Source organism: Atractosteus spatula, chromosome 16, assembly GCF_055471065.1.
Source record: "Atractosteus spatula isolate fAtrSpa1 chromosome 16, fAtrSpa1.hap1, whole genome shotgun sequence".
Lineage (NCBI taxonomy): Eukaryota > Metazoa > Chordata > Actinopteri > Semionotiformes > Lepisosteidae > Atractosteus > Atractosteus spatula.
This window is the reverse complement of record NC_142721.1, coordinates 15,795,480-15,817,140: the sequence shown is the minus strand read 5'-3', so window position 1 is coordinate 15,817,140 and position 21,661 is coordinate 15,795,480. Positions and strand designations below refer to the sequence as shown.

Genomic DNA, 21,661 nt, shown 5'->3' with positions numbered 1-21,661 from the left:
ATTGGCTTCAATTTACACAAAAATCATCTTCAATTAACACAGTCAATTGGCTTCAATTAACACAGTCAATTGGCTACCAACTACCTCACAGACCAGGTGGGCCACGTGGCCTCCTCCTGTTGTGTCCTCTCCGATGTTTGCCCCCTCCCGTGCGTGTGTGGCAGCCCTCGGACCCGGGCCAGGCACTCACCATGAGGGTGACGAGCATCAGGACCAGGGTGCTGCGCAGGTAGGAGTGCTGGTAGGGCTGGGGCTGGCAGGAAGGATTGTCCACCACGTCCAGGATCAGCTCCTCCTGCAGGAAGACACAGCCGGGCTGGTCACGCTGGGCAGACCCTTCTCCACCCCCACCCCCCAGAACCGCAGACTACAGGGGCCTCGGGTCCCTGCTCTCAAAACCCAGAAAGTAGGAACGGGACCAGAATTTACGCGGCTGGATCGGGGGGGAGAGAGAGTCTGGAAAAAGCCGCCCAGCCATGCGTCCAAAGCTGAGGGCCTGGTGTCCTTCAAGAACCAGCTGGGATCCATCTTCTAATCTGCTCCCATGACTGGCCCCTGCTTCTGCCCTTTCTGGTGTTCTTCTGCTCGTGTCTTCAGGGGTCACGAGCTGCTGACGGGCCCAGTCTGTTTTCAGTCGTATTGATTCCCTGTTCGAAAACCAAACACAACACACTCCACAGAACACTCACAGTACCTCCTCCTCACACCAGTTGAACACTTTCCACTTGCAGACGTATTCCGCTCGATGGCGCTTCCAGAACTCCAGGAACACGGTGGCTGGGAAAAGCAGAGACAGCAGGGGAGAGGTGTGAAACAGCGAGGGTCTGGGGCGAGTGGCTGAGATACACTCGTACACACGTGTGCGCAACTTGCACACGCACACACTCATAACAACATGCACACATAGGTTTACACACACGTACACACACATGGACACATGCACACACATGCACGCACTTGAAACAACACGCACACATATATTTACAAACACATACATGCCCGCACACACATACGTTCACACACATGCACACACACACTGGTCTATTACAGCACGATGAACCCACACAGAAATGCAAAGATACAAACATATACTGTATGGTTCAGCACACATTTCTGGTGAATGTTTCTTTGCACATAGCACATAAATAAAAAAAATCTATATATATTTGTATATTAATACCTGTATATAAATGTAACGAATTCTGTGAAACACTTTCCTGCGCCTCCTGGGGCTCAGAGACTCACCCCACACGGCCATGAACATGGCGAAGAACACAGTGCCCTCGTTGTCGAATAGGTGGGTGACCTGCAGGGACAAGGAAAGGCTCAGGGCAGGGGCTGTGCTGCTGACCGCTGACCGCTGTCCCGTTCCAGCCTCCAGCTGGTCAGGCTCAGGGCACAGCAGCTGTGCTGCTGACCGCTGTCCTGTTCCAGCCTGCAGCTGGTCAGGCTCAGGGCACAGGGGCTGTGCTGCTGACCGCTGTCCTGTTCCAGCCTGCAGCTGGTCAGGCTCAGGGCACAGGGGCTGTGCTGCTGACCGCTGTCCCGTTCCAGCCTCCAGCTGGTCAGGCTCAGTGACCGCTGTCCTGTTCCAGCCTGCAGCTGGTCAGGCTCAGGGCACAGGGGCTGTGCTGCTGACCGCTGTCCTGTTCCAGCCTGCAGCTGGTCAGGCTCAGGGCAGGGGCTGTGCTGCTGACCGCTGTCCTGTTCCAGCCTGCAGCTGGTCAGGCTCAGGGCAGGGGCTGTGCTGCTGACCGCTGTCCTGTTCCAGCCTGCAGCTGGTCAGGCTCAGGGCACAGGGGCTGTGCTGCTGACCGCTGACCGCTGTCCTGTTCCAGCCTGCAGCTGGTCAGGCTCAGGGCAGGAGCTGTGCTGCTGTCCACCCTCAGGCTGTGCAGGGCTTCAGCAGTGTTTCTAGTGCTGGCCAGATGTGCACAGACCAGCCTTCAACACTACTTTATATTGGCATATATACTGACTGGCACTGATGCCCTCATATCCTATTCCTGCTCTTAATTTAGGAGCCATAAGTAACCACAATTTTTTTTGTTTTCTTTCTTCTGCTTTCCTGAAAAAGTGTGACATTGCCCCATAGTTGCCCTCTAATGAGGTTCCAGGACAATTGAAGCTTTTTGTGCTTTGATCTAAAACCTGGACTGACAGCGTGATGGCAGGACCGTGGCTCTTTCACTGCCAGCCTGCAGGAGGCGCACAAGAGCATCGCACTGCTGCAGTTTGAGGCATACCTTGGCATAGGTGCAGGTCTCTGAGAGCTGCCACACAGAACACTTCTTATCACACAGCGGGCACATCATGGTGTTGGCATCGCACACCTCTGAGCTGCCAGCACACAGACACAAAGAGACAGCTTCATCAAACATATAGTTTTAAAACTGCTTTGACTTTGTTATTTGTTCATGACAACAAACATATTACATCTAAAAGCCTTTAAAGACATTTAAATAGCAGGCTAGGTGGTGAATAGATAATAGAAAATATGAATTGATTACCTCATGAAAATGTGTTCTGTCGTTTTCTCTTGCCATTTACTATGCTTATACTGCACACCTACTGTGCTTTGCAGTGTACAATGCTTTTCCTTATCTCTCTGTGCTTTTAGCACAATTGAACATGTCTTACTGCCATTCTTCCAGTTTTTACAATGGCCTACCAAGGTACAGTTTTCCACACTTTTAAATTTCTAAACTCGGTGGAGTTGTCTGCCCTTTTCCACAGTGCCTTTACTCACATGACGGGGTTGTTATCGAAGAAGGCTAGTCCATTCAGGAACACAACCACCCCCAATAGAGCAGCAGGGATCAGCAAAGTGGTGTACCAGCCCAGCCACAGGAAATACAGAGCCACCTTCTCCCCGAAGTAGTTCCTGACACACACACAGACCCATCAGATAGCCTTGAGGCCACAAGCCAACAGACAATATGTACTTCATAGCACAGATGCAAATAAAACTGTACCCTTCCAGGCTCATTTGGCTATCTAGCTCAACTGCCCAGCACGTGGACTGTTTGGATGTTTAGATACTGCAGGCCTGTTGGCTACTGATTTACATTACAGAAGGTCAATATATCACATGATTGAACCTGCATTACGCCTTTATATGTTCACAATTGCATGTTACGCCAAATGCATTAACAAGTTCCAAATTCCAAATATAGGAATAGGAAGATCTCCACCTTATTAAAATGTGCCTGTAATATTAATAGCAGTGCAACAGGATATACCCAGGTATATGCTACCAGGTGGATAGGTTTGTGCTCGCTCCATTATGTGCTTGGTGTTTTGGCTGTTCAATTCAATGAGGCAATGTTGTGCCTAACAGCAATCAATCTTTTTTTTCTCCCAAACTAAGAAGTGCTTTGCTTAACTAATTAACTGATTAATTTAGTGCTTTGCTTAACTCATTTAACTCATTTAACGTAGCCTATGGTCCTCACCGCACATCATCGATGGGTTGCCAGTTGAAACAGGCTGTCCAGCGCGCCCATTTCTCCCTCAGCTCTTTCTGTTTCTCCTCCTGAAAGCAAAAGACAGGTGTTAACACTGGACAGTTGACAGTTTGTCATTACAATCAGTCTGCCGCATACCAAGGATTAAAGGAATCTCTTTATCCTGAATTCAAGAAGGTGGTGGGGATATTGGGAGAGAGCCCGGATCCAGAGAGGGGCTGATGAATTCAACCCCAAGGACAACTTCCAAAGCAGTGCACACCCAGGTCTAGAGGGCAGGAAGAGCTCAGAAAGCAGGGAGGTCTGGTACAGCCCGGTCTGCTCCACCTGGCTTCTCAACAGCTAGCAGCCGTATCCCCCTGCAGCTCCCAGCTGGCAGCCCCACTGGAGGTCAGCAGTGTGAGCCTGGCCAGTACCTGGATGGGAGACTCCTGGGAAAGCCGAGGCTGCTGCTGGAAGAGGTGTTAGTGGGGCCAGCAGGAGGCGCTCACCCTGCGGTCTGTGTGGGTCCTAATGTCCCAGTATAGTGAAGGGGACACTGTACTGTAAAAAGGCGCTGTACTTCAGATAAGACATAAAACTGAGGTCCTGACTCTCTGTGGTCATTAAAAATCCCAGGGCGTTTCCCGAAAAGAGTAGGGGTGTTACCCCAATGCCCTGGCCAAATTTCCCCCTGGCCTTTACCAGTCATGGCCTCCTAATAACCCCCATGTCTGAACTGGCTTCATCACTCTGCTCTCCTCCCCACTGAGAGCTGGTGTGTGTGAAAGGACTGGAGCATCATCCAGGTGGGGCTGCACACTGGTGGGGGTGGAGGGGATTCCCAGTACCTGTAAAGAGCTCTGAGTCCAGAAAAGTGCTGTATAAGAGTAAGGATATTATTATAATAGAGTGGCACTGCTCTAGAAATATATCTGCCAGGGTAACTGAGGGTAACTGAGGGCCCCGCAGCAGACAAAGGAACTACCTGAACCAGCAGGTTTGCAGGCCAAAGGTGTACTCTTGTGCAGAGCACTGACAAATTGTTAGACCATCTGAAGTTCAAGGGTGAGAGTGCAGAAATGGGCAGTCACGCCAGGGAATTCCTCACTCAGCAATGGAATGCTGTCCATCGTTTTTGACAAGCAATTTTTCGATGTGGGTTTTTTGCCTTTGACCTCTACGGGGTGATGCGAGGCTTTCTGTATTTTTCGGCTTCAAGTCAGAGAAGTGAAAATGGAGATACTGAACGAAGTTTCAAGAAAGAGAGAAACGAAGGGGTTTTATAAGAATGCAAGAGGCTCGGAGACCAGCCTGCTGGCGTAGCTGTGCATATTTACCTCGTGCAGCGAGAACGTTGTTTCAAAGACGCGCTCATGAAGGAGGTCCTTCAGCCCCTCTGAAAGATAGGACACCAGGTACACTGAGCACCCTGTCAGACAGCAAGGTTCACTTTTTCGAAATGAAAATGAGAGGGATGTCCATAACTGCCAGTTACCACCTCTGTGGAGTGCTTAGGTCTCTGGGTGACGTAGTAAAAGGTATACTGGATGCCTTCCTCTCTGGTGTCACATCGGTGTGAGTCGTGGGATACCGAGATCTCTTCTCTCCAGGAACAAACTGAGAAGCACAGTCTGAGAGCCTCCCCATGCCCTACACATACTTTAATTTATTCCCCAAACTCCAAATTGACTTATGCTCTTTTGTTTCTATCAGAGGGTGATGGCCAGTGTGGTCTTTTATGCATGTATGTGTTAAGGGGGGGGGGCATACAGAAGAGAGACTCTGTTCGACTTAAGAGAGTTATGAAGAGGGTAGGTGCCATTATTGGGACACAGTACAGAAGAGGCCACACTTATAGTGGGGGATGTGCGGTATCCTCTCCGCACAGAGATCCTGGATCAAAAAAGCCTCTTCGGTGTCATTCAAAATCCCAGGGCGCTTCTCGAAAAGAGTAGGGGGTGTCACCCCGGCATCCTGGCCAAATTTCCCTCAGGAACTCTCAGGCGTAAGTATCCCCAGTGCACCACAGAGAGCTTTAGGAGATCCTCTCTTCCTTCAGCCACTCGTGCGCTGATTAGCTCCAGAGACCTCTCAGGCATCTTATCCTGGCCTCTTACTGGTCTTGTGCACTGCGTGGTGTGATCAGTCGTGTCACTGTCTGGAGAATGTACAGTACGGTGCCTGCCTGTTCTTAAGTAATTGGCATGTCTGTGCAGTGTTTTATATTCTTTATTGTACGTGCATGAGCTGTGCTGGCAACTGAATTTTCCCCCTTGGAGATTTGAAAAGTGTATTGTATTTTTCATTTTTAAGGTAAGAGTGTTACTGCGATATCATTCGCCAGAACGACCAAGAGAGATCCAGCAACCCAATGTCATGCTTTAGAGCTCACCTGATGCTTAGAGGTTCCTTAGGCAAGTTCCTGGTCAGATCTGGGCTCTGAATACACATCTTACATACAAGTTAAAGATTGCAGCGATTTAACAGACGTGTAAGTGAAGGGACACTCACCTCCATTATTGAGATAGGTGTTAAAGAGAATGAAGTGTACCACCCTAATCCTGGAAGATAAAATCATTATATTTTAGGATCAGATAACTTCCATGGTGAAATAAGAACATGGCGGGCATCTGTGTAGGATATCTGGCACAATTCGGTTATCCGTGACTAGGTTATTGCTTGGGGAAAGAAATGCAATTAGCACAATGTCCAGTGTCAGGTTAACTTGTTCACACTTGCTTGAAACTCTCCCTGGGCCAGTTTAGAATGAACATTTTAATGGAAGAATAGTCACCTAGTGTTGCACAACAAGGACTGTGAAAGAGAGACAATGGAATCACACACAAATTCCGATCGATCCATAGTTGATCATTGCCTAGGGCCTACGAAATGTTTAGGGCCTACGAAGGAGGGAAACAGTAGTGACGAACGAAAAACGAGCTGAAACAACATGCTTGCGATCGACTCTCGGTGCTCCAGATCAATAATCCTACGCTATCTAGCGCCTGTTCTAGAAACTAGAAGTATCGAAGTGATGGTCGCTCCATCAATCACACGGTTTAGCATTAATAATAATAATAATAATAATAATAATAATAATAATTGCTTACACTTGTATAGCACTTTTCTGGACACTCTACTCAGAGCTCTTTACAGGTCATGGGGATCCCCTCCACCCCCACCAGTGTGCAACATCCACCTGGATGATGCAACGGCAGCCATAGTGTGCCAGAACGCTCACCACACACCAGCTCTCAGTGGGGAGGAGAGCAGAGTGATGAAGCCAGTTCAGAGATGGGGGTTATTAGGAGGCCATGACTGGTAAAGCCCAGGGGGAAATTTTATAGTTTAAAGTGCATCATGTCAGTCAACATAGTTCAATTGGCGTTTCCCCCTCTTTTTTGGGGGTGAAAATGCCTAGGGCCCGCGAACACCGAAATCCGTCCCTGTCCGGGCGGCTACTCCTCAGAGTTTTTGATGCAGTTTCCCAGGCCTCAGCGGAAGAGTCCCCCACTGTCTGACATGTAGGGACCAAGAAACCACATCAAACGTTTCCACCGCTGTTCCCGAAAATGTCCTGGACCCCGACACAGCGGGCTGGAGAAGGGGGGCTCACCTGGTGGGCTCGGGGACCGAGTCCCTCAGATCGCCAATCCAGTTACAGGAGTCGGACACCTTCAGCAGGTACTTGTACTTGGAAAAGATGTCCTTGGGGGCCCGGATCCCATGGAATTTCTTTTTCCCGAACACACAGGACTGCAAACACACACAGAATCACTGGCCCGCCACATTGCCTGCGTAGAGGCGCATTCTTTTTTGGGGTGGTTAAGAAAAACTCAGCATTTCAATCCCTCACTCAGCCCCCACCCCCCTCAGACAAAGGCAAGACCCCCGTGAGATGAACACGTTGAGCAGTTTCTTGGGGGCTCGCCAGCCGCCATTGGATTTTTCAGTAAATAAGTGAACATTTCGGAAAATCGATATTTGTCATGCTGATTTTAAAACAGGGCTAAATTCGGCGCCCTCTCGTGTCTGTGCAAACGCAGAATGACCAGCTCAGCTGAGAAACAGGCACTTGGCTTTAAGAAACAAGCTGCCCGGGTGCTCATTGTCAAAGAAAACTCTTCACTCAGGTTAGGTGCGGTCAGTCCTTCGTGCATGCACATGAGGAGGATAAGATCATGCAGACCTGAGAGCAGTCTCTCATCCAGATCTGTAAAAATCTATCCCCTCGAGATGGTAAATGCAATAAGTTTTATACAGCAAATTCACAGAGGGAAGCTCACTCTAAGTTCCCATATTAGGAGATGTTTTTTCTCTCTACAAACATTTCTTTGTAATTGACCAAGTTCTTCTTGGTTGTAATATTAATGTCAAAAGGTCAAATAATATGCTTGAATTATCCTTTTACACTGTTGCTAAGCAAAAAAGCATATGAGCTTTATAAATAGTCACAATTTTATATACTTAATAAAATGTTAAAATTCTTCCTCATCATATACATTAAGCACAGGGACGGGAGAAGACAACCTTGTACTAATCAATCTACTGTCTCCACACACGCCCCCCCGCCGGTGACATCACTGCCATGGCAACAGACTGCAGGCGCGTGATGTCATAATGACACGCGGGGCCTTGGGCGCTGATGTGACCTCACCGCTATCTGGAAGCCCTTGTTCTCCAGTTGCTGGATGAAGGCCACCTGCTTCCTGTGGCTCTCGCTCTCCTGCTCGTCCTCTATGTTTCTGCACACCAGCACGTAGTCACACGCCCCCTCCTAATGATGGAAGGGCAGCAAACACATCACTGAGCTGAGCCATCATGGAGCACCATCCACAACGGCTGACAGTGCGCAAAAGAAGTTAGTTTGCAGAAACATCTCATTATTTTATATCGGAAATATAAAAGAAAATAACGTATATCCACTGTTAAAAAATAATGAATACATATTCACAATTTTCCTGAAGCATCTGTGTTTCTTAGACTGGAGAGCTGTCTTGCGATCTCAAGTGAATTATTGATAATAATTGCTGATCAGCCTGCTGTATTTGCAGAGATCTGCCAGTTTGCTGTGGGATACTAACTGAACAGCAGACGGGTGGCATGACTTTCTTATGCTCTTACAGTCTGTCGTTAGACCTGTGGGCTTTGAGAGCCGGGAGGGACGCAGTGGCAGCGTTCTGCCTGATGATGGCGCTGTTGCAGCAGTGGAACTGCTCCGCAAGCCAAGAGAGCCCCCTCTTACCGCGCTCAGCAACGCCGCCGCCTCTTCACAGCTGTGGTTGTTTCCCACGTTTTCTTCGAGCTCGATGCAGGCCTGGGAAGATATTTCAGGGTGGGAACGAATCGGCACTGATGAGCGCATTTCAAACTGCAAGGAATGTAAAATGTGCACAGTAACTTGTAAAACCTCCAGTTGACATCACAAAGTCAATTTCCAGGTGTGCGCAGCGCCATGTTCTGCGATTCAGAACGAGGCAACAGAATTTCTGGTAACGTGTAGCAACCCTATTACACTGCCAACAAGCAGGCTTGTGAATCCAGCTCTTTTAACCCAATAGAAATATCGCTCTTGACTTCGAGGTGGTTTTGTCGGGAAATACTACTTGTTAACTCTGCATGTAGATCACGTGGGAACATTTCTGTGGTGAAATGTCTGCTGCACAACCTGTACTTACTGTACTTATTCGATTGTACATCACAGTACATCAGTCGTTACAGAGACTAGTGAGCAGGAAGGGCCGCTTCACGTCACCATTAATGGGAACTCTCGCTCTCGCCCGTGGTGAGAGTGTGGGTCTGTGACAACATGGCGACTTACAGTACTGTCACATGGTTCACAATCTTGTGCTTAACTCAAAATTAATATTTTAATTTATTTTCAATGAATTTAGTTTGTTACAGAGATGTAATAACCGGTCTGAGAAATTGGGACTGCAGTTCCCCTTGAAACTCAACAGGACTCACCAGCACAGTGAAATCACCCTCTCCCAGGCTGGAGAAAGAGTCTCACTGTGTGTTTTCTGTTTTTTCTGCTCCCTTGGGTCAACATTCAGAACTGGTCTTTACAACCTGTAAATAGTGTTTACTTTCACTTTTGATGTGTACAGTAGTTTTATTGCACCCTTCTGGGTGAAGCAATGTGGTTTAATTCCTGTCTCATGGCACGATAGTTCACTCTGGGCTCCACACAGCTGTCAGCAAGCCATGTGTTTGAATTTGGGGGGATGGGAGTGGGAATGGAGCTTTATGGTTGTCCCAGCCTGCGGGTCATTCCCACCTCACATCCTCTTTCCCAGTGCAGGGCTAACTGGTGTGGGGTTTGGTCTAGGAGCCTTCACTAGCCTAAACCTGCACAGTGGACACCACACCCCTAGTCCCCTGCTGGAGACCGTGGAGAAGCAACAGGGGGTACAGATGTGTTCTGTGGGGTACAGATGTGGAGGCACAGGTGGGGTAAGATGTGTTCTGTGGGGTAGAGATGTGGAGGTACAGGTGGGGTACAGATGTGTTCTGTGGGGTACAGATGTGGAGGCACAGGTGGGGTAAGATGTGTTCTGTGGGGTAGAGATGTGGAGGTACAGGTGGGGTACAGATGTGTTCTGTGGGGTACAGATGTGGAGGCACAGGTGGGGTAAGTTGTGTTCTGTGGGGTAGAGATGTGGAGGTACAGGTGGGGCACAGATGTGTTCTGTGCGGTAAAGATTTGGAGGTGCAGGTGGGGTACAGATGTTTTCTTTGGGGTACAGATGTGTTTTGTGCGGTACAGATTTGGAGGTGCAGGTGGGGTACAGATGTGTTCTGTGCGGTAAAGATTTGGAGGTGCAGGTGGGGTACAGATGTTTTCTTTGGGGTACAGATGTGTTTTGTGCGGTACAGATTTGGAGGTGCAGGTGGGGTACAGATGTGTTCTGTGCGGTAAAGATTTGGAGGTGCAGGTGGGGTACAGATGTTTTCTTTGGGGTACAGATGTGTTTTGTGCGGTACAGATTTGGAGGTGCAGGTGGGGTACAGATGTGTTCTGTGGGGTACAGATTTCGAGGCACAGGTGGGGTACAGGTGTTCTGTGGGGTACAGATTTGGTGGCACAGGTGGGGTACAGGTGTTCTGTGGGGTACAGATTTGGCGGTGCAGGTGGGGTTCAGGTGTTCTGTGGGGTACAGATTTGGAGGCGCAGGTGGGGTACAGATGTGTTCTGTGTGGTACAGATTTGGAGGTGCAGGTGGGGTACAGATGTGTTCTGTGGGGTACAGATTTGGCGGCGCAGGGGGGGTACAGGTGTTCTGTGGGGTACAGATTTGGAGGCGCAGGTGGGGTACAGATGTGTTCTGTGGGGTACAGATTTGGCGGCGCAGGTGGGGTACAGGTGTTCTGTGGGGTACAGATTTGGAGGCGCAGGTGGGGTACAGATGTGCTATGTGAACTGTCCAGGGTAGGGCAATATTCAGGACCCAGAGCCGGCCCTGCAGTCCTGCACGTCTACTCCGAGGGTCTGAGTTGGAGAGATGGAAGCCCAGGCAGGCCCAATGGTTTAAACATGCGTCTTAGGACACACTGGCTGAAAGCTCTTTATTTTCACATCATTGTCTACAAAGCAACAGGGGAAAGGAGAGAAGGACAAACGTTATTTCCCAGCTTCCTACAGGCAACTCAAAGTCCTGGGGGCGAAACGTTTGTACTGGAGCCAAGAGTCCTCTCAGGAGAAGAGATCTGTGGCCTCGCTGGAAGGCAAGATGAGCGATTCAGAAAGAATGCAGGGGAGCCACTGGCCTGTTATCACTGCAGCCCTTATCCTAGAGAGGCAAGCCCAAGCGCATCCCAGAAACTCCGGCCGCCAGACAGGACTGGGACCCCCAGCACAGCCATGCAGAATAGCAACGAATAACAGTACAGCCAGACAAAAACATGCAGCCACAGCCAAATCAGGCAACACTGGGGTCTGTCTTTAAATCCTCACTCTGGGCAGGAAATGCAAAAAAACATGTCATGCTTGGTTATCCTGTCAATTAAAACAAGCTAGCATGGGCAAAAGTCCATAATACAGAGAGACTTCTACATTTCTAGGATTTCAGCTGGAGAAATGGAAGCCCGGGCAGTCCCAGTGCTTTGAACACACGTCTCGAGACGCACACAGGCCAGTGGCGGAACACCCAGAATGCCCTGCAGGTGGGGCGGAAGGCTCGAGCACATGGGAGACGCACGTCACCCTCCAGCTGAACTGCAGCCCCGTGAACTAGGTCTCCCCCTGGTGCTGGCATTTCAAGGAGGAAAGTAGAGGTCATGGGGGTCGGGGTTTGGGCTCCTGAAGCACCCCCCCCCCCATTCCCAGCAAGGAAACGAGAGGTTAAAAGAAATGCATCTTCACACACTATCCTGGAGGACCGCAGCGTGTGCACGCGATGGGGATAAACCGCACAGAGAGAAGCAACGCAGATAAACACAATCCAACCGCAGCCAAGCCAAGGCAGGGCACGCTGGGGTCTGTCTCTAAATCCTCTCCCCGCGCAGGAAAGGAAAAACCCTTCTCTCGTCTGAAATTCCCACGCGGTTATCTAGGGCGGCTCTGTCCCGGCAGACAGCGGGCGACACGGGTCGGATCAGCTGGTGGAGGCGACAAAGAGCGCTTGGCGGGTCAACCACAACCACAGCTTCGGGTAAACACCCGAAGGGTTTCGGGCCGGCAGGCTTTCGTCATCTGCTCGAATAACTGCAGCAGCGACACAGCGGGAGGGCTGCGGGCTTCTCGGAGCTCCGCTTTGAGCTGAGAAGTGCAACTTCTTGGAAATCTCTCTTCTTCCTGTGTACATTGTGTGAGCATACAGCAGCCTGGCACTCTTCTGGAGAGAAGCTGCTATACAAGTGTAATTATTATTTATCCCTTCTATTGCACCACTAAGGTTTTCTTATTGACACACGGCGTAATGGTTATTGGGAAGTGTTACAATCTAAGGGACAATGGCCAGCACCTGCCTCGCGTCAACATTTCCTGCTCTCCAGAGCTTCAAAGCAAGGGGATGTTAGCTGAGATGCAGGGGGGGGGGTGGGGTGAGATTCATTGATCAAAGCCATCGTGAGGTTTGCCTTGGTTCATTAGGTCCCGGGGGGAAATCACGAAGAGGGTCACCAACGCTCCAGGAACGGGGCATAAAAACAGGCAGGTCCAGAGGGAGAGAGGGAGAGGAGGCATGGGAAGAGACAGAAGAGAAGAGAGAGGAGCAGGGTAGCAGAGAGAAAGACGAAAGTGCTGGGCAAGAGCTCCTTGTCCAGATCAACCGTAAAGCATGGCCTAGAGTTCTGCATTTGCACCTTGTTAAGAGAGATGGCCATTCTGTTGCGTTTAGCAAACTCTAGATTTCCTGTATGGAGGATCCCCAGGTTAAAAACGGCCTCTTCTGCTCATTGGGTGCATTTTAGAACAGGGAGACAGTTTCACATTTCATTTTGTAGCATCTGGGTGAGAGCGAGAGAGATTTACCTGTAGATCCTATTCTATTGGTTTAGAAGGCAGGTTGATCTCTCTTGTGGACCTGTGTAGCTGTTATTCGGGATTTGAATACTTGGGAGCACTCTGGGGTTTTTCTGCTTGGTCAGGACATAGGCCTTTGAGATGCCTTGTTTGTAAATAGTGTCACTTGTTTGTTTATGTTGTGTTTTGTTTAGGTGTGTCATTGTCATTGGTGATAAATCTTTGTCTAACCCAGTGTGCATGATTCATTACTCTTCACCCAAGCTGTGCCAGAGAGCAGAGAACTGCTTCCCATTAAACCAACCACTTGGGTAGATTCTTGGCAAAATCTTTCCAATTAGGGGGTTATGATTATTTCATGTACTTATTGATCAATCCGCTCAGTCATGATCTGATATTTTCTATTTGTAACAACGCCAACAACACCGTCGATCGAGCTAATAATGTCTGCTCTTTAATAATGGGACCTGCTGTATAGACACGCTTGAGATGCTGCAGAACTTGAAAGTGGTTATATATAACGCCAACAATGTTTGAATGCCTGCCAAGTTTCACCCTTAATGCAGAAAAAGTATCAAAAGCTAAAAATGTGCTTCATTTTCACTCTCATGTCCTACGGCCTTTACCACGCTTTTAATCTCTCTTACTGTGCAATACCTTCAGTGACTTTTACTATGGTAAACTATGGTGTTGTCCAGTCTAATGCAATCACGAGAAGGCGGGTTTAATGTCGAGATCAGTCATAGTAAAAATGCCAAATCACTCTTTTAAAAGGGGAACTTGCACTACTTAAAGAGGCTGTAGTCTGTCAATCCTTTCCTGTTTCTCACAGATGTTCTCATCACAATATCTTCTGCTTTCAAAGAAGCACCATCCTCCCTCTCTCTCTCTCCCGATCCCTCCCTCTCTCTCTCCCGATCCCTCCCTCTCTCTCCCCTGATCCCTCCCTCTCTCTCTCTCCCGATCCCTCCCTCTCTCTCTCTCCCGATCCCTCCCTCTCTCTCCCCTGATCCCTCCCTCTCTCTCTCTCCCGATCCCTCCCTCTCTCTCCCCTGATCCCTCCCTCTCCCCTGATCCCTCCCTCTCTCCCTCTCCCGATCCCTCCCTCTCTCTCCCCTGATCCCTCCCTCTCTCTCTCTCCCGATCCCTCCCTCTCTCTCCCCTGATCCCTCCCTCTCTCTCTCTCCCGATCCCTCCCTCTCTCTCCCCTGATCCCTCCCTCTCCCCTGATCCCTCCCTCTCTCCCTCTCCCGATCCCTCCCTCTCCCCTGATCCCTCCCTCTCTCCCTCTCCCGATCCCTCCCTCTCTCTCCCCTGATCCCTCCCTCTCTCCCTCTCCCGATCCCTCCCTCTCCCCCTCTCCCGATCCCTCCCTCTCCCGATCCCCCTCTCTCCCTCTCCCGATCCCCCTCTCTCCCTCTCCCGATCCCTCCCTCTCCCGATCCCCCTCTCTCTCTCTCCCGATCCCTCCCTCTCTCCCTCTCCCGATCCCCCTCTCTCTCTCTCCCGATCCCTCCCTCTCTCTCTCTCCCGATCCCTCCCTCTCTCTCTCTCCCGATCCCTCCCTCTCTCTCCCCTGATCCCTCCCTCTCTCTCTCTCCCGATCCCTCCCTCTCTCTCCCCTGATCCCTCCCTCTCCCCTGATCCCTCCCTCTCTCCCTCTCCCGATCCCTCCCTCTCTCTCCCCTGATCCCTCCCTCTCTCTCTCTCCCGATCCCTCCCTCTCTCTCCCCTGATCCCTCCCTCTCTCTCTCTCCCGATCCCTCCCTCTCTCTCCCCTGATCCCTCCCTCTCCCCTGATCCCTCCCTCTCTCCCTCTCCCGATCCCTCCCTCTCCCCTGATCCCTCCCTCTCTCCCTCTCCCGATCCCTCCCTCTCTCTCCCCTGATCCCTCCCTCTCTCCCTCTCCCGATCCCTCCCTCTCTCTCCCCTGATCCCTCCCTCTCTCCCTCTCCCGATCCCTCCCTCTCCCCCTCTCCCGATCCCTCCCTCTCCCGATCCCCCTCTCTCCCTCTCCCGATCCCCCTCTCTCCCGATCCCCCTCTCTCCCTCTCCCGATCCCTCCCTCTCCCGATCCCCCTCTCTCTCTCTCCCGATCCCCCCTCTCCCGATCCCCTCTCTCTCTCTCCCGATCCCCCTCTCTCCCTCTCCCGATCCCCCTCTCTCCCCTGATCCCTCCCTCTCTCTCTCTCCCGATCCCTCCCTCTCTCTCCCCTGATCCCTCCCTCTCTCCCTCTCCCGATCCCTCCCTCTCCCGATCCCCCTCTCTCCCTCTCCCGATCCCTCCCTCTCCCGATCCCCCTCTCTCCCTCTCTCTCTCACTCCCCTGATCCCTCACTCTCTCTCCCGATCCCTCCCTCTCCCTCCAGATCCCTCTCTCTCCCTCTCCCGATCCCTCTCTCTCCCTCCCTCTCTCTCCCGATCCCTCCCTCGATCCCTCCCTCCCTCTCTCGATCCCTCCCTCTCCCTCCAGATCCCTCTCTCTCCCTCCCTCTCCCGATCCCTCCCTCTCCCTCCCCCTCCAGATCCCTCTCTCTCCCTCTCCCGATCCCTCCCTCTCCCTCCCCCTCCAGATCCCTCTCTCTCCCTCTCCCGATCCCTCCCTCGATCCCTCCCTCCCTCTCTCTCTCTCTCCCCTGATCCCTCCCTCTCCCTCTCTCTCTCTCTCTCTCTCTCTCTCTCTCTCTCTCTCTCTCTCTCTCTCTCTCTCTCTCTCTCTCTCCCCTGATCCCTCCCTCCCTCCCTCTCTCTCCCTCTCTCTCTCTCCCGATCCCTCTCTCTCCCGATCCCGAGAGGCAGAGGTCCGGCCCACAGCAGATGAAGCCTGGCTGGAGCAGCACCGGAACCGGAGCCTGTGTCCTGTGGGGGAGCGGGGCTGCGCTCACGGTCCGGGGACGCGCGGAGGTGGGGAGCAGGAGGTGCAGGCACACAATGGCTCACTTCTCTCTCCTCGTAACCAGACAGGAGGGTGTGCTGCATCACGAGAGTAAGAGCGCATTTCTCTGTTCTCTGTCATCTGCACATGACATACCATCTGCATCGCAGTGCCGTGGTGGTTAGAGCTTCTTTCTTGCATCTCTCAGGTTCTGGGTTCAATTCAAGCGTTTGGCACCTTCTGTGGGGAGTCTGCATGTTCTCCTCATTTAGGTTGGGGTTTTCGCCCACTTCCCAGATTGCCCTCTACCTTCCAAAGACACTGGAGCCAGCCTGGTTACATGGTGTCTCCGAATTGTGGGAGTTTGCCCTGCGACAGGTCATGGGGATCCCCTCCACCCCCACCAGTGTGCAGCCCTCCCTGGATGATGCTCCAGTCCTCTCACACACACCAGCTCTCAGTGGGGAGGAGAGCAGAGGGATGAAGCCAGTTCAGAGATGGGGGTTATTAGGAGGCCATGAGTGGTAAAGGCCAGGGGGAAATTTGGCCAGGACACCGGGGTAACACCCCTACTCTTCTCGAGAGACACCCTGGGATTTTTAATGAACATGGAGCGTCAGGTTTTACATCTCATCTGAAGGACGGCACCTTTTTACAGTATAGTGTCCCCATCACTACACTGGGGCATTAGGACCCACACAGACCGCAGGGTGAGCGCCCCCTACTGGCCCCACTAACACCTCTTCCAGCAGCAGCCTCAGCTTTCCCAGGAGTCTCCCATCCAGATACTGACCAGGCTCACACTGTTGAGCTCCAGTGGGGCTGGCAGCTGGGAGCTGCAGGAAGGGGTTTCCTGACAATGGACAACGTGACGTGCAAAGTCTTTTCAAATATCCCATGTCCTCCGTCATTAGTCACAGCTCCTCCATGCCCGCTCAGCCCTGGAGCTTTAAGAGACTGGGGTTTCTGTTTACAACGTACAGCATGTCCCATGACACCCTGGCCAGACCCACTGCTGTACTCTCTGTGAAACTCAGAGAATTGTGGCGTTTTTTTTTTTGTGCTTGCGAAACAAATAAGTCCAGAAGGTTATTTCCAACAACTTCTCATGCCCTACAGTCATTCCAATTAAGGCTTTAAGCAAATAAAACCGAAAGTGTCCCAGTAACATATCTCTGCCTACAGCTCGCTACTGTCTAATCTCCCACCTCTGATGAGTGTCCCAGCAGGCAGAGCGCTGACTGGACTTCACTCCCACAGCCCTGCGCTGCTCGGCAGAAACTCCCAGTTTCATCTCTGGACTCCCAGAGCTCTCCAGCAGAAGTCCGCTGGTCTGGGCACCGGTCACGCTCAGCAATGCCTCAGCGTTCAAGGTTCAAAACCAGAGCTGGACTGGGAATGGGGCTGATCGAAATGTTCCTTCAAAGTTCCCTCGCCTGCTCCCAATGTCAGGATGGGCAGAATCGTGGTGTGTTTACTTTGTTTCACGAATACAAATATTAAATGATATCTACGTGTAGACTCACCCTCATTCAGAGAAGCTTACAATACGGCCCATTTAGGGCAGAGCACAAGGAATAAAAGTGCAGGTACAACAGGGTAAACAGACAGGAGTACAATGACAACAAGGCAATGCAAACTGACAGAGTAACACAGCTGGCTCCATCACTCTGCTCTCCTCCCCACTGAGAGCTGGTGTGTGTGAGAGGACTGGAGCATCATCCAGGGGGGGCTGCACACTGGTGGGGGTGGAGGGGATCCCCAAGACCTGTAAAGAGCTCTGAGTGGAGTGTCCAGAAAAGCACTATATAAGTGTAAGCAATTATTATTATTATTATTAGCTGTCTCACAGCTAGAATACAGAGACGTGGTGGACGCTCGTAGCCGGTACGTGACCCATGTTCACAGTGAATACGTGCATTAGTAAGAAACAAATTATATTCAATGCCCCGTGTGTCAGTTTTCCAGTAGTGAACCGCCATGTTACGCATAATTAAAACACATTTACACTGTTTTTTTACTTTGGTTGCGAACAACGTCCAGATATGTTTTTGCTCCTATGCTCTATACCGACTTTGCGGCGCTGCCCACGGGACAGTGTGATCGGTCTATTTTCGTCGCTTCCACCAAAAACAAGCCACCGCAAGCACGCCAACAGACCGAAAACGAACGCCGTGACGTGACAGCGCATTATCGAGACAAATTGAAAACAAAACTTCAAAATAACGTCTCCTTAATGGGAGACGGGGGGGTTTGATTTCCCAGCGGAATTCATTCCAGTGGCTGAAACCCCGGCTTACAGCCGAACGCTGCTGTGATTGACGTCACCCTGGAGGTACAGTGCGGTGGGCACCTGTTCCACAGCAGAGCCCGCAGAGCCGACCTCGACCCGCCGAGCGCGACCTACCGGCAGCGGGCGTCTTCCTTCTACAGGTTACTGCAGACCCGGAGCATGGGGTTGAAGAAAATGAGCTGTCCGCGCAATTCCTAACGTGCGCGATCGAAGACAGCTGCAGTATATCAAAAAGCTAAAGGCGATCGCGTACCCGAGAGAGAGAGAGAGAAAAAAAAGAACTCGGCATTCATTCACCTGAAACTAGTTTATGCACGTAGAAGCGCATCTGTCCGGGCGGGTGTACTGTATGTTGACGACGAACACCTATCGATGTCGCCTTACCTGCCCGCCGGTAGTCTTCATGCCGACTCCTTTAACTCTGTCCAACGCAGGAGTTCATCCGCAGCGAGGAGCGAGACTTGATGCTTGAGGAGTTCGGCTCCCGATTCTTAAATACTCCTCTTGCTTCAAACCAAAACACTCACGCGTCTGGTTTGCGCGGCTCCTGGGATTGGCTAGCTCTCCACTTCCGTGTTGCTGCCGTCCTGCGCTCAAAGCTGCCGGGCAGGTTTGCGGTGCCTCGCGTTACCTGAAACTCACCTGGGCTACCTGAAGTCGCGCCCGACTGTGGGTGTTTTTTCCCCTGGGGGAGTCGCCTACACACCGTGGGAAGACGTTTGCTTGCAGAATCACAAGCGGCAAACGCTGTGCTTTGTTCAACTGTGCGTCTCAACAATCGGCTCTTTTCTCATTTTCTGATCATCTCTTTTACTCATTTCTCTCACCTGTTCTTTCGTTTGACCCTGACACGCTGTGCTTCTGCATTCCTCCACAATCCGGCAGTTTACAGCCTCCGATTCCAGTTTTAAAAAACACGAGTTAGTGTTTCTTGACAGTCCGTTTTTGGGTTTTTTTTCCGTTTTAAAGCTGGTCTTTAAGCCACATCGCCATCAATTTTCAGTATTAATTTGTTTCGTAAATAAGACGATAAAGCGTCCATATTCCATTGCATTTTAATATTCAATGATTAGCAATACTAAACTTTTATTTTCAAAAGTCACAATCCTATTATTTACTTAACAGCTGTGTACACAGCTAAATATTTACTTTCCATTTAATCACGCTATCAAACAAGGACCGACAATCTCTAAAATCCTCGACTACCAGTAATTTTAACGGCCACGTTAACCGCACGTCGGTCCTGGCATTAAGGCAAACTTGAAGAAGGTGTTCACTCGCAATTTAGTAGATCCAAAAATACTGACTGCTATATTGCTCAGTTTATGAGTTAAGTTGATTCTTCGTGGATGTACACGAGTAAATAATCGCGTAATCACACCATCTACCCAGCGCCGCGATCTGAATCCTCCGTCCACAGTGAAACAACGAGTATCTGATCGCAGAAAGACCTTCAGAAAAACTTCCATTCACATCTCCACCTAAAATTAAGTGTTAACGAAACGGATTCTGCGGGTAGTGATACAATCCTTTACGTGAATCGGCCGTCTGTAAGCCGTGGGGTGCCCTTCGCTGCGAAGGGTGCGATGATAACGCCTGTAACCCGTGTTCGCTAAGTGGTTAATCGATGTGATTGATCGGTGAGGGGCGTGGTGACCCGGAGCCTAACCTGCCGGCGCTGAGCGCAAGCCCACCGCGGGGGGGCGCCCGCACACGCACAGCTCACATTAGAGGCTCCAATTAACCCACACAGCCTCGGGACCGTGGTAGGAAAACCCACGGAGGACGTGTCCCAGTTTCGGGAAACGAACCCAAAGCCCAGATGTCACCGACTGCCGCGCCAGAACTGATCCGATCAATTTATAGCTCCTTTCCCATCGCGAAACTGGGAGGGGGGGTAGGGAAGCATTCAGGATCGTCGTTTTGAACAGTCAAGACGGTCACGAAGGTGTTTTCCCTGCGGCGTGGAAGCTGGACACTGGGTTCTGAGGAATTCAGCCGCGGGGACAGACCCACGGGAGCCCACCAGTGTGACGCCGGAGCCCGCAGGTCGCCGAGGACTGCCCACGGATGTGCCCGATTGCGTGCAAACCGGCAGAGAACCGCTTAGTGACCGCAGAGGCTGTGATTCTGCAAGACGCGAGCGGAGACCTGACTCGTGTAAGGTCTGCTCTCTGACACGTGGTCCTGGTGAGCATGAGCTTCACCACTACAGAAACGCGAACTACACGCGTGCGCTTGTACCCGGAGCGGGTTCCTCACAGCTAGTGAAATTCAAGTACGGAAGATGAAGTATTAATAGGACCACTTGCCACGAAACACCGGTCATTCATTGAGGAAGCGCTAAGTTTCCAAAGTCGTGCGAAATCTTCATTCTCAGCTAACACACCGAGTTGCGGTGTAGTCGCAAATCCACGCGTTTGTGGTGCTGCCCGCCTCTCCGTGGAACTACTTCCACGCAGATCGCTCGAGAAGGTGCTTGCCGACACCTGCTGTCCGTTCATACGAGTACAGGAGCTTATAAGCGCTTGAGGAGCCACCTTTAAAGGCGCTATATAAAATAAAGTTTATTATTATTATTATATTATTAGTATCCGGGGCTGTAGCCTGTGCCCAGGCGAAGGATGAATACAGATTGTCGGCCTCCCAAGATCCGTTTAAACAGCACGTTTCTTTCTAAACCATGTGCGAGGCTAAACCGTGTCATTGTTTCCCTGTTCACATTTCTTAAGGCTCAGAAACTACTTTTATTGGGCCACTTTGGATATAAAGGTATCAGGGCAACAGGTTCATAAATCTCCAACACTAGGACATGCTGTGCCAACACAAGCTCTCTGCATGTGTACAGACGGCCTGAGCTGACCACAACCGTTTTTTATAGCACCTTTCACGACACCACCTCAAGGAGCTGCAACGCTGTTTTTATACTTCGGGGCTGAAGAGAGTCATCATTGATGAGCGCATTGCAAACTGCAATAAAAGTCAAATGCACACAGTAACCTGTAAAACCTCCCCATTTAAATGACAAAATACTGATTAAATTTCCAGTATCCACAGCGCCATGTTCTGCGAGTCAGAACGAGGCAACAAAACTTCCAGAGGGGTGAAGAGGCCCTGTCACACTGTCAACAAGCAGGCTTGTGAATCCAGCTCTTAATCCAATAGAAACATTGCTCTTGACTTCTAGTTTTGGCCAACAAATACTACTTACCTGTTAACTCTGCCTGCAGATCACTTTGGAACACTTTTGCAGTGAACCTGTTCAAATTCGCTCGTACACTGTATTACATCAGTCACTACAGGGACTAGTGAGCAGGAAGGGCCGCTCCACGTGGCAGATCTGTGGGAACTCTCGCTCTTGTCCCTGGTGAGACCAGCGGTTTGTGACGACATGGGAGACTTACAGTACTTTCACAGAGTTCGCGATTTTGTGCTTCATTCGAGATGAATAAAAATGCTTCCAGGACGTCGATGAATGAATTTTGTTACCGGGATTTTAATAACAGGTCTGAGCAACCGGGCCTGCAGTTCCCCTTGGAAGAGCGAAGCCCCCCCGTGAGACCCCCCCCTTGTGAGAG

The 21,661-nt window shown here is 50.9% G+C and overlaps 1 protein-coding gene across 2 annotated transcripts in view; it reads right to left on the bottom strand.

The window, feature by feature from the left end:
* The window catches only part of ano9b (anoctamin 9b), a 30,230-nt gene extending 11,587 nt beyond the window's left edge, over positions 1–18,643 (bottom strand). The window contains exons 1-12 of one of the 2 annotated variants that reach the window (XM_088935254.1): positions 18,468–18,643; positions 8,695–8,766; positions 8,107–8,226; positions 7,066–7,205; positions 5,961–6,010; positions 4,787–4,845; positions 3,456–3,535; positions 2,750–2,884; positions 2,247–2,340; positions 1,246–1,306; positions 695–777; positions 191–295 (exon numbers count right to left, since the gene is read on the bottom strand). In XM_088935254.1, coding sequence (XP_088791380.1) covers positions 191–295; positions 695–777; positions 1,246–1,306; positions 2,247–2,340; positions 2,750–2,884; positions 3,456–3,535; positions 4,787–4,845; positions 5,961–6,010; positions 7,066–7,205; positions 8,107–8,226; positions 8,695–8,766; positions 18,468–18,488 — 1,020 coding nt within the window. In that variant the 5' untranslated portion in view covers positions 18,489–18,643. Of the gene's footprint in view, positions 1–190; positions 296–694; positions 778–1,245; positions 1,307–2,246; positions 2,341–2,749; positions 2,885–3,455; positions 3,536–4,786; positions 4,846–5,960; positions 6,011–7,065; positions 7,206–8,106; positions 8,227–8,694; positions 8,870–18,467 lie in introns of those variants that run through there. The other variant, XM_088935253.1, reaches the window with a different exon arrangement.
* Positions 18,644–21,661: the final 3,018 nt, after the last annotated feature.